Source organism: Oryctolagus cuniculus, chromosome 1, assembly GCF_964237555.1.
Source record: "Oryctolagus cuniculus chromosome 1, mOryCun1.1, whole genome shotgun sequence".
NCBI classification, from domain to species: domain Eukaryota; kingdom Metazoa; phylum Chordata; class Mammalia; order Lagomorpha; family Leporidae; genus Oryctolagus; species Oryctolagus cuniculus.
In genome coordinates, this window is record NC_091432.1 from 51161312 (window position 1) to 51173538 (window position 12227).

Consider the following 12227-nt stretch of genomic DNA (forward strand, 5'->3'; position numbering starts at 1 on the left):
AATTACAGGGCTCAACGTATTTGTCAAACCTATAGAACTATACACCAGCAAGAATGAAACTCTTCCATATATAAATTTAAAACCACCATGTTTAAAATAAGACACTGGGTCCAGGACTCTGCACACCACATTTTCCTTCATCAGGGGATCCCCTTTAGGCTCTGCCAGTTGGGGGCTCCAGAGACAAGAAGGAACGGGGAAGGAATTGTCTTCTAGTTTTGGTTCCTGAGTCTGTCTGCATCACCCAGAGTTGTTTACTCTGGCAGTGGAGTTTTTCCCCACTCCCTGAGCAGCTTTGTTGCACTCCCTCCAGGGTGCCAGCTCAGCTGACTTCCCGTCTCACTGGTCTGGGAATTGCTCCACCTCTCTTGTTCTCCTAGCCCTGTGGAAAGTAGCTGCTTCCTACAGTTTCTCTCCCTGCACTGTCTTTGACCTCTTTTGCCTTTTTCAAAAAAGGCAAACAACTACTTAGTCAATGTTTTACATCAAATTCTTTCTGCTAAAATTACTGATGCAGTTTCTGTCTTCCCTACTAGAACTTGACTTATAGGAAGCCCAAAGTCCCACAAAGTCCGACATAATCTGTCCTTCCCATTTCCTCTCTGAACTTGTGTCCAATTTCTATTCCCCATCATTCACTCTAGGTCTGATTGTATGATAGGAAATGCACATTAAATCTCACCACAAGGATGCAGTCATCAGAAGTGTGTGAAACCTTATTGGACAAATAACCTAGTCTCTGCAGCAAATAAGTTGCAAGAGGGAAAAAAGAGAGGGAACCTCTAAAATAGAAAAGTCCTAAAATATCAACTAGCAACAATGTAAAGACTATATATAAAATATATATGTGATAGTAAAGAATTAAGAAATTATTGTTAATTTATTTTAGCTATTAAAATGGGTTATTGTTTTGCTTAAAGAACCCTAATTTACAAATACTTGGTGAATGTTTACGGATTGCTCAATAATAATATACTGGGATAGGGAAGTACATGATATATGGATATAACAACATTGATCACTGGTCATTTTTGAAACCAAGTAATGGGTACAAAGAATTCATTGTATTATATAAAAGGTTGTAAAATTTTCTATGTATTTTCAATATCGAAGGGTCTACCACGTCAGGCAGCAAGACCAAATAATGGCCCATAGGTCTCTGGAAAACATCATGAGACACTGTTGAAAACTCCACAATGCAGTGATTTCTACCATAAGACCCAGAAACCAAGACCTTGATCTGCCCTTGACTACCTGGGTGACCTTGGACTTCGGTTCTACATGCCTCCATTTCCTCAGAGGTGAGGTGGAAGAGTAAAATCTATCCCATGGTTTTGTCATGCAGATGAGATGAATTCACAGGTTTGAAACACTGTCTTAGGACATCATCTGGCTCATGGCAAGTACTCAAAAGATGTTAATTATAATTCTCAGTATTATTACACAGAAAATGAAACGAATCACAAGGGTCTTGAAACAGATGTATCCAAAATATGTTTTTAATCTTGATGAAGTTCACAAATGGCACAATATTGACATTTCCTTAAATAAGTTATATAGTCATGTTCTTAGACAACAAGGCACAGCATCACCATTACCGTGTGTTCCCAGAGGCCACAGAGGCAGTGATTTCATGTTCCCCCAACGATTGGCAGAGCTGCCAAGATCAGCAGGATGGCTCTCAAAGAACCAGTTTGCTACCAGATAAGCCAGTGAGAGATGCCATCAGATTTACTGGACATAGAATCAAATACAAAAATGATGCACAACAAATATGGAATTAGCTTATTTTGCATTCAGTTTCATTCCTTTCCAGTGACAAAGGTGCTTTTTTTTTCAATATTTGTTAAGATGCAAACATGTGTGTCTTCCATGGGGCATTCTCACCAGGTTGTGGTCAAAAGAAATCAATAGAAGTGGTGAGTTCAGCATCATGGTGACCTGTGATGAGAAAAAAAAGAGGAAAAAGAAGGAGCAAAAGAGGAGGGGAAAGGGAAAGAAGCAGGAGAAGAACAAGAGTGAATAACCACAATTGTCACTGAAACAAATCCCAGCTTACAGAGGCGCTTCTTTATAGCACTAATGCATTATGGATATGAGATATGAGCAGGTTTATAAAGCAAATGAAGATTAGAAATACTCCAAACTCTGAGCCTTCAAGTCAGTGTTCGTATGATGACAGCTTTCCAGTCTGAACCTGTGAACACTGTTCAAGGGTTGAGCCCTTTCTGAACTTTGGCTCAGTAATGACGGGTGATGCTGACTGAAGTGTGTGCTCTCCTCCTTTAAACTGGTCCTGACGCTCTAATTTCAAACTCAGTTCTTGCAGGAACTCACTACCTCAGCAGGAAGATTGTCACTGGAAACAAGCGACTTGAAGAACCCAACAGAGTCACCGGGTTTCAAACGTGAACCTTAATCTCCAAATCCCTTCCGTCCCCAATCCCTTAGCACAAGGGTGGTCTCACCTTCTTCCTGGAGTCATTCGGCTGCTCAGGCCTGAAGGTCCCTGCGACGCCGGCCAAAGGCTTCAGAGCCCACATTGGTGGGCACGAAGTTGCTCTTCACCATTCCGCCTGACCTGCTCAGCAAGCCTGCCAGCCGATGGGTCACACAGGTGGCAGTGTTGCAGCTTCTCTTCTGGGCAGTGATGCTGATTTGCAGGATGGGGAAAGAAGAGGAGACCCGTCAATGGATGGCTAGGAGAGGTGTCTTCCCCGTGGGATCCTCATAAAGAGAATTGCAGCTCTGCAACATACTACTTAACAGTAAGTGTTTCTCCTAAATGCAATTATGCAGTTAAGCTGTTAAGGGAAATGGCTGGCAGCCTTGGCAAGGAGCTAAACTCAAAAATCATCACACACGTGCACACACACAGAGGGCAGTTCCAAACCAGGATGCTATGCTGAAACTCCAGAGAAAGAGCGAGCAGCAAGGCCCAGTCCACTTAATGACACACAAGGAGTATATAGAGATTATCTCACAGCCACTAGCACCCACAAAACCATCTCCATGGGCAGATGAAATTCCCCTAAAGCCTTTCCTGGAAGGCACTGAGAGATCAGGGTTGGCAGCATCTTCTCTCAGAAGTGGTTACGCGCTTCTAAGTACATGGGTCCTGCTACTTGCATGGAGTCACAGAAATCACGCACCACTGCATAGATGCAGCTACCTCGAACTAAGGCTACTTCTAAGCATGGGCACGGACACCCTCAAGCCTTGGATGTGGACCAGAGCAGGTCAGGTGCTTTAATTCATCAAGTGGTGAAGCATGAGGCATGTGCTGATTTTAGCATATTCAGAAGCAGGAAACAGATGGGCCTGCTGTGAAATCCTCTGGAGTGTCAATAAGCTCCCTTCACTCTCATCTCTATCCCGATCTGTGAGTTCTGCTCTCTCCCCTTCCATCCTAAGGTCCCCAGTATTCTTGGTCAAATGCAAAGCAACATACACTAGCCTGAAAAGCAATCAGAATGGAATCCACAGGCAATCGTGTTTATAAACGGGAGCATGAAAGAAAATCAGGAAGGAGTGGGACAGGTTCAGATGGCATCCTGAGACACCGCAAAGTGGAGGCAGTTGTCTTGCTGCAAGCCTTTGGCTATGTTGCTTTACTGGCTTTGCATTTCAGTTCTGAAATCAATGCCAGAAAATGTACAAAAGTTGTCTGGGTTCTGTAAGTATGTGCCCAGCACATAAGCACTCAGATTACTACACCACTTAGATTTGCGGAGGTCTAGGTTTCAGGGAAAAGACAAGCCAGGAAAAAATATACTATGTACCCCATGGGCCATCAACAGAAGGTCAGGCCAGGCAGGGGCACTGCAAGTGGGGGCACAGCCCTCCAGCAAGAGAGCTCCAAGGTGCTGCAGACCAGGGTGGAGTAAAGGGTGAACTTGACCTGCATTCCACACACTGCTCAGTTCCTCACACTTGGCAGAGGGGTTCCCATGGCAGATACATGGGCAACGCCTATCTCTGCACAGGCAGGGCTGGGGCCAAGCCAGGGACTCCTCTGTGCTCTGGGTCAGGGTACACAGAGGAGTGGGACTGTGGGACGGGGTGCTCCTCCTGGCCCTGTGGCCCCTTGCACATCTCTATAGCTGCTCAACTAAAGTGAGCACACTCTTATCACAAGTTCTAACTCACAAGGTCTCCCCAGCACTGCAAGACCAATTTCCAGACTAAGCAGTTACTCAAACCCCATTTTATTTCCTAATGCCTTTCAGAAATGGATCTTATCACTGGGTCTGACCACAGTCCCTTCAGCTGCAACACAGAAACTGACAATCACTGGGACACAGGTCCTGATGAATAACAACAGACGGGGCAGGTGCGTTCTCTCCTCCCTCTCTGGGATATGTCCCCCTGACTATGTCAGAGGCTGGTGGGGAGTCTTACCTGGAGCCCTCAGTCTCTAGCTCCTGCTCCTGCTCTTCCCGCTCCAGCTCCAGCTCGCTGGCCTTCATCTGCACATAGTCCTGCACCAGTGCAGCCAGCAGGAGGCGCGCTTCCTCTTCATTAAATGTGGCCAGGTCTGGGCTGCTCTCCAAGGCGGATCTGTGTAGGGCAAGCAAACCCAGCGCAGGTTCTGAGCCTCTGCAGACCCCAGCCCCCAGGATAAGCAGCGAGGCTTCCAGATGCCTGCTTCTTCCCCTGAGGATGTGGGCGCTCTGCTCTCCGCCTCCCCCCACCCAGTGGACAAGGCATGAGGCCAGTTTCCACCTAAGGGCGCTGATTCACCAGGAGCCACGCGTGACTTCAGAGGCACGGAACAGTCTGATCCCAGGGTCAGAGGGAGAGGAGTGCGCGGCCGCTTTGGGCTGGCTCACCTGAAGGGCGCCGCCTGGAGGCTGCCTGCCTGGCACAGGACCAAGATGCCTAGAGCCAGGAAGGGGGAGAATTTCCGGAAGCCCATGACGCCTTTCTGTAAAGGGAGAATGGCATTACCACTGCGCCAAGACCACTGACCCAGGTTCTACTAGGTTCCACAACTGCCACATGACCCCGGACCGGCCATCCACGGCCCGCGCCTCTGTTCAGTTCTTGGCAGAAAAGCTGTGGTGAGTATCCTAAGATGCAATACTGTGAGAGGCTTGGTGGAGCAGACACTGGTGTCCTGGCAGAGATGTGGGGGTGTGGCTTTTGGAGAGGCGCACAAACCCACACCTTTCATCCAGGTCTATGCGGAAGCCAAGCGCGGACCCACCCTCTTGTGGACTTGAGCCTGTCTCATCCATAGCCTCGACCATTTGGGGGCCACCTTCTCTGCGGGACCTGAAGCCAACCCGTGCGAGTGCAGGATGGGAGGGGTGGATCAGAAAGTGAGCAAACCTCGCAGCCCGCAGATTTCGATTTGGAGAGATTTGTAACGTGCCAGTTACAGGTGTCTCGGGACTGCCCGGATCGCCAGCGCCCTGCGGGAGCGCAGTTTAGCAGCAGGTGGCGGGCGCCCGCCCGCGGGGATCTGTCCACTCTTGCGGTCGGCTGACAACCCTGCCCCGCATCCGACAGATGTCGCAGGAATGCCTGCGGACTAGGGCGCCTCAGAGGAAAGCTCAGGACTCCGCCGTCCAGGGAACCGAGCGTAATCCCTAAGGCTGCACTTCCACACTAAACTCGAATACGATCCCGCAAGGGCACAGACCCGCCTACCTGGGATCGCCGAGCTTCCAGGGCCCACACAGAGCCCCAGGGTTGCTTCTGGGTTCGGCTCTCATAGGTGCGTGGAGAGCCCTAAGCGTACACCTACCTCGAGCCAGGACCAGGAGGGGGTAGGCAGGCCCAGAGATCCGAAAAGCGTACGAGCAAAGTGGATGAGCTAAGGAGACAGGCAGGTTATTAGAGTAATAGGGAACTTTCTCACCTGGCGATGAGAGGCAGAGCAAGCGACAGGTCCACCCGGAAAGAACACGACGCCTGCAGTAGGGGCCTTCCCAGCGGAGCCCCAAGCTCTTATTCTAGTGACCTCGGGAGGCGGGGGCACCCCACCAGCAGACGCGGCCAATCCAAAGTGGCCTGGATCAGCCAATCAGAGGCCCGACCGAGCTCCGATTGCGTCATAGCCGGCGCTACCCGCCGGGTTCACTGCCGAGGGCGCTGTGGACTGCCACCGTCATTTGCTTTGAGGTCATTGCTTGGGGAGCCGGAGGGCCTGGGAGAAGGCGGAGAGCATCACCGTTCAGAAAGTTGTGGACGAGTCAAGGGAGAGTTTGGCATTACCTAAAGCGAGGGACCAGAATTTGTCTCACTTCCCTGGCGCCTGAACTCAGGCACACCAATGGGACACCTGAGTCTGGCCACCTGGATCCCCAAGACTGAACAGGAGTCCTGGGTTCTAAAGCGGTCTCAGCTGAAATAGTAGCTGGTGGTGGGGAAGGGGTGGGGGCCTCTAAGATTGATGTCTTTAAACTATCTGGGTGGCCCCTGGAGTATCTCTCCCCGCCCCCCCCTTACCCTCTTCCCCGGAGCGCGTGCGCCTTAGCACCCAGGACCCCAGGGAAGGTAGCTTTGCTTCTAGTCCAGTCTGGCAGCTTAGGCTGAGAGCCAAAGAGAAGAGAGGACTCTGGAGGGGGTAAGCCGGCACCGCCTGCCCGAAGAGCTCAGCATTCCCCACCTGGCCCCCTGCCTCTAAAATTCTGGGCTGCAGGTTCAGGGTTCCTCCCCCAACCCTAGGACCCTCCACAGCTGCCCTGCGCCTCTGGCAGAGTCCAGCGGAGCTGTCAGGCCCGGGCCAGTGCCCAGGTCTTTATCGCTCGCATCCCCATCCCGCATCCCCATCCCTCTTCCCTGAAGAACTAAGCACGCCAGGTCCAGTGCCCAAAAGCAGGTAGGGGGAAGGTGCTGCTGCCCAGGCGGCAGTCGGCGACTTTCACAAGCGCTCCCCTCGAAGCTACAGAAAACCAGGTGCGCGCATCACGCACTCGCATGCCCGGACCTCCACCACACATTCCACGTTTCCCGTGCTCACCCACACTCCCGCAGCCCAGGCGCTCGCTGGGATGCGCGCACCTCTCCAGCCGCTCTCAAAAGGGAGCACGCGCACCAACCCAAACCAGTGCGCCCGGAGCTGCAAGCGCGCGTGTGTCTGCTTTTCGGGCATAGGCACGTTTTGTGTACCCTGTCCAGCAAACCTAAGCACCGGCACACGCACCTCCACGCACACGAACTCGGACTCTTCCTTTTTTCCTAAAGGAAAGCGGGTTTCTCCGAGTCTGCGCTGCCTGCTCTTCTTGCTTCTGGGTCCGGAGAGACCCTAGCTCTAACCGTAGGGGCCCGGATTGGGCTGGAGGTGGGGACGGTAGGGAGGAAGAGAGGGAACGCCCCCCAACCCCCAGGCTTAAATCTCACTCTGTACCACTAGCTAAAAAACTTCTGCCCGTGCCCCTGGGCTGGGAAGGCGCGTCCAGGCAGCATCGCTGGGGACTGCGGTGCGGGTGAAGCCAGAGAATCGCTGGACCCCCGCGCTGGTGCTGTTTTCTGGAACTCAGTGGGTGCCTGTGTAGCCCCTCCAAAAAAAAAAAAAATCCGTTTTCTGTGGCAGGACCCTGCTAGTGGGAAGAAGGCGGGTTGACTGCCAGCAAAGAAACAATCGGAACCCCAGGTGACACCCCCTCCCCCAAAGAAGCTGAAGAGACCACCGACTCTGGTGACGCCCTCGGTCTGCCTCCCCAAGACGCAGAACGCTCCCAGGCAGGCTGGCCCGAAGTCGCGCCCTCCCCTGAGAGGCAGCGCAGCACAGAGAAAGAGACTCGCGGCTGCGGCTTAATTGGATGCAGGGCAATCCCGCACCGGGAACCGTGGCGCTCTCTCCAGCGGGTTCTTGTACGTAATACGTAGGTTTCCCTGCGCCTACATTCTTCAGGAGGCAAGGAGGACCACCAAAGCGGCCTTCACTTGGAGGCTTCTCTGCCTAGGCTCTGCATACAAGCTCTATGTCTTGTTCCCGGATTCCCAGGGAGAGGGGCTCCCCAGCGGAAAGGCGAAGTTGGAAGATGCCGTCAGCAGGAGGCCTCTTCCCCTCCCACTGCAGCATCCGCGGCAGCACCACTCCCCTCGAGGCTCTGGGGCAGCTTGGAGGGTGGCGGGTGCAGTAGGAGAGAAGGTGCGCAAGGTCCCAGACCTTGAAACCCTGAAGGCATCGGTGCCTCTCAGGGCAAAGGAAGCAGGTGGAGAGACAAAAGCAGCCCCGATTGGTATCTGGCATCCAGGGCCTCCTAAAACAAACTTGGCAAAACTCCCACTTCTGAGGGGTAGGGGCAGGAAACCTAGGGCAGTCTCCAGAGATCCAGTTTGTGTCGTTAGAAGTCTTAAGGATAGTGCTGACCGCCATATTGGCACCGCGAAGGGCACAGTGCCAGGATGCCCCCTCTGCTCCATCCCCGGGCTCCGGGTGTCCAGCCACGCTGTGCAAAGCTCCTGCCTGGGGCAGGGTAGAAGGTAGCTTCTATGAAGGCCGCCAGGAGTCAGATCTCAGCACTCTGAAAAGAGTTTAGCAGACTCCAAGAGAAATTCAACAATCTCAAAACAATCATACTGGATTCGGCGAATTGAATTCTTTGGTGCCCCCATGAGACTGGCTATGTCAGCTGTGAGCACCGAGAATTATTTGACCTAGTCTTCTTCAGCTATTAACTTCTTTGCACAATGTATGGCACACAGTAGGGGCACAGCAAATGCTTGGTGAAGACAGAAGAGCAGGGTGGTGAATGAATGGACAGTCTGAAGCACCATCAGACAGTACATTCACAGCCAAGATGAAATGGAAGGTAGACCAATTAAGATCCATTAGATGGGAGAGCAGACGTTGATTCAAAGATACTCCTCTTTATTTACTAAAAGGAATCAATGGCTTGGTGAAAACTTTCTGGAATCTAATGTGAGAGGAAATGCAGGGTTTTCTCTTTGGGAGTCCACTGGATTGCAAAGCAAAACGAGGCAGTTTTTCTCAGCCCATCCTTGTATTGTATTAGTGAGTGGATGGGAGGAAAAGTCCATAAAATGATCGGCTTTCTAAATTGAGAAAATTACATCTTGGTTTCCCTGGAACTGTTCTGAGCTTCATGGCATCTCACTAGTCTAAAGCGAATGGTTTCCTAAGAAAATGTTTGGCTTTTAAATCGTCTCTCAAATATTTTGATGCCCAATTCAAATATATTATAACATTACTTTAAATTTTTAAATATGATAGTTTTAAAATTTTATAAAGAAACAGGTTCCATGAACTACAGCTTTTGAGGTTGATTTTTTTTTGTATTTTGATGTACTCCATTTTCTTAAGAAATTGTCCAGAAGAATTTTCCTTAAGAGAAAGTTTTTTTCAGCCAACATATATTTACTGAGAGCCTACTATATGTCAGCCATCATTCTAGACATTAGGAACTGCCAGGGAACAAAACAGAACCTCCTCGCTCAGTGTCCTTCTATCACAGTGATGTATTGAACAAGTCTTTGTAGACCTCATAGCTCCCCTAGTGAAACTTCCTCCCTTACTCACATAAACTCATCTATTTGTCAAATAGATATTTACATTAAGACTATATAGATGTTATTCCTGCCTGGGTCACACAGTCTACTCAATTACATTTCCCTGCATATTCGTTTATTTTGAATACTAGTCTCTCTCTTATTTTTCCCCAGTTTTCTTTCTCCTGATCACTTATTATCCCTTTTCCTGGACACTATCTGTGCCTCATTCACAATTTACTCCCTCACTTTGGTGGAGTATATTAACCATGACATGATTGACAGCTTCTCTGGAAAGAATACTAGGATGGAAATCATTTTCACTGAGAATTTTGCAAGTATTCTCCAACTGTCTTCTATCTCTGGTGTGATTACTGAGAAACATATTTCTGTGTTTTTCTTTTCTTTCTTTCTTTACTGTAATTGTTGCTAGCTGTTGTTGTTTTTGTTATAGATTCTCTGTCTCTTCTCACCAGTATTCTAAAATTCCATGGTGATATATCTTGGTGTGGACTGTTTATAATTACTGTTCTGAGTAATGAGGGAATCCTTACAACCTAAAATTTCATGTCTTTCACTTCAGGGAAATTTTCTTACTTTGCTTTTTTTTTTCTTTTAATAAAACACAAATGATTATATAGTTCATAATGCTCTGTATCTTACTCTCATAACACTACTTTTATTTTTTCTCTTTTTTCTACACTTCCCATAATCTCCTTTTTTAAACTTTTATTTAATAAATATAAATTTAAAAGTACGACTTTTGGATTATAGTGGTTTTCCCCCCATAACCACCCTCCACCTGCAAACCATCCCATCTCCTACTCCCTCTCCCATCCCATTCTTCATTAAGATTCATTTTTAATTATCTTTATATACAGAAGATCAACTTAGTATATACTAAGTAAAGATTTCAACAGTTTGTACCCACATAGAAACACAAAGTATAAAGTTCTGTTTGAATACTAGTTTTACTGTTAATTCGCATAGTACAACACCTTAAAGACAGAGATCCTACATGGGGAGTAAGTGCACAGTGACTCCCACTGTTGATTTAACAACTGACACTCTTATTTATGACGTCAGTAATCACCCAAGGCTCTTGTCATGAGCTGCCAAGGCTATGAGTTCACCAACTCTGACGTTATTTAGACAAGGCCATAATCAATGTGAAAGTTCTCTCCTCCCTTCAGAGAAAGGTACCTCCTTCTTTGATGGCCCGTTCTTTGTGCTGGGATCTCACTCACAGAGATCTTTCATTTAGGTCATTTTTTTTTTGCCACAGTGTCTTGGCTTTCCATGCCTGAGACATTCTCATGGGCTTTTTAGCCAGATCAAAATACCTTAAGGGCTGATTCTGAGGCCAGAGTGCTGTTTAGGGCATCTGCCATTCTATGAGTCTGCTGTGTTATCCCGCTTCCCATGTTGGATCATTCTCTCCTTTTTAATTCTATCAGTTATTATTTTGCTTTGCTTCTTGATAATCTCTTCCTCTCATTTTTCTGGGAGGGATTCAAGTTTCTGGGAGGTTTTTTCTTGTTTTTTTGGCAATTTTATATTGTTATCTTAGTTATATCAATTGTATTAATTTCTGAGCAATTTTACTCTGTGAACATTACTTTATATGGCCTCCTGGTTTTCTATCATAGTGTGCAACATCTTCTCAAGTTATCTGAGGCTATTAAATATCTTTTATTTGCTTTTTTAATTTTAGAGGCTATCCTCACATTTGTAGTTCTGGTTGGCTGCTGATTTACAAGTAAGAGGTGATGAAGTGCTAATCAGAAGATGGGGATGTACTGATGGACCAGACTCCAGAGTGATAAGGTGGGAAGCGACTTTGCAATTTTACTGAGAACTGTAAAGTATAAATAACTAAAATCTTTATTTTGGCTTTTCCTTTTTGAGCCCTAAGAAGTGTCCTCCAGTCTCTCGTGTGGGGCAGCAGGATGGAGGTTGAGGTAAAGTAAAGTTAATGAGTGAGGAGGGAAGCTGAGAGTTTTGCTGTTCATTGTGGTAATGCCCCACTGTTTTCTGGAACCCAAGAGGGGTAGTCATCTAACTGCCTAGGACCTAGAAGGAGATCCTTGATATAACTACCCCTGCCAGAGGCTTGCAATCACTCTTACATTCAGCTCATTCTCTAACTCGACCAACAGAGGCAACCGGCTCATCAAAGCCCTGAGCTTTTCTGAGGTCCTTCCTTCTTGATGTCTTTCCTTGCTTGACCAGAGTTTATGCTAGAAACATACATCTTTACACTGCATCACCTTCTGCCAAACAAGTTAAGAAGCCTGACCTAAGGTACGAGATACAGACAGTCTTCATGGGCTCTGAAATGACACTCAATCCCTGGGGTGCCTCTACCTTAGCTGATTCCCACCCCCATCACAAGGCCATCTGCCTGAAGGCTGCTCTCCCACACCCCAGAGAAACAGAGATGCCAACATCCAGCTTGCAGAAGTCCCTTCTAGAGAATATTTTTAGAGTTGTCTGTGTCTGCCAGAGCATGAGCAAAGCATGGTGGCCCAGACCCAAGCTGGTCACTCTGAGAGATGAACAGACTCAGAGAGTGACGTCAAGGAATTACTCAGGTTGGGTTCCTCTGAGATGATTAAAATTCTGTCTTGGCACACAATTCTATTACAGGACCCAAATTGACTCTCTCTCCCTGTCTGAGAGCATTGTTCTGCACTGCAAAGGAGGTGGAAGCACAGGTCCTTAAAACTTCCTTATCAAGCTAATTAGAGTAAAATCTTCAT

The 12227-nt window shown here is 48.2% G+C and overlaps 1 protein-coding gene across 1 annotated transcript; it reads right to left on the minus strand.

The window, feature by feature from the left end:
• Positions 1–1483: 1483 nt before the first annotated feature.
• On the minus strand, positions 1484–5996 carry LOC100008770 (calcitonin gene-related peptide 2). Its single transcript, XM_002708831.4, has 5 exons — positions 5867–5996; positions 4833–4927; positions 4402–4560; positions 2469–2653; positions 1484–1941 (listed from the first exon to the last, which is right to left on the minus strand). The coding sequence occupies exons 2-4, from the start codon at positions 4916–4918 to the stop codon at positions 2494–2496; spliced, it is 405 nt and encodes a 134-aa protein (XP_002708877.2). The 5' UTR covers positions 4919–4927; positions 5867–5996; the 3' UTR covers positions 1484–1941; positions 2469–2493.
• Between the last annotated feature and the right edge of the window lie 6231 nt (positions 5997–12227).

Bases quoted from the DNA above. Each gene is read 5' to 3' on its own strand.
- LOC100008770 (XM_002708831.4), bottom strand. From the start codon at position 4,918: ATGGGCTTCCGGAAATTCTCCCCCTTCCTGGCTCTAGGCATCTTGGTC. The intron at 4,561-4,832 runs GTGAGCCAGCCC...TGCCCTACACAG, and splicing joins CTCCAGGCGGCGCCCTTCAG to ATCCGCCTTGGAGAGCAGCC. The intron at 2,654-4,401 runs GTAAGACTCCCC...CCTGCAAATCAG, and splicing joins CTAGAGACTGAGGGCTCCAG to CATCACTGCCCAGAAGAGAA.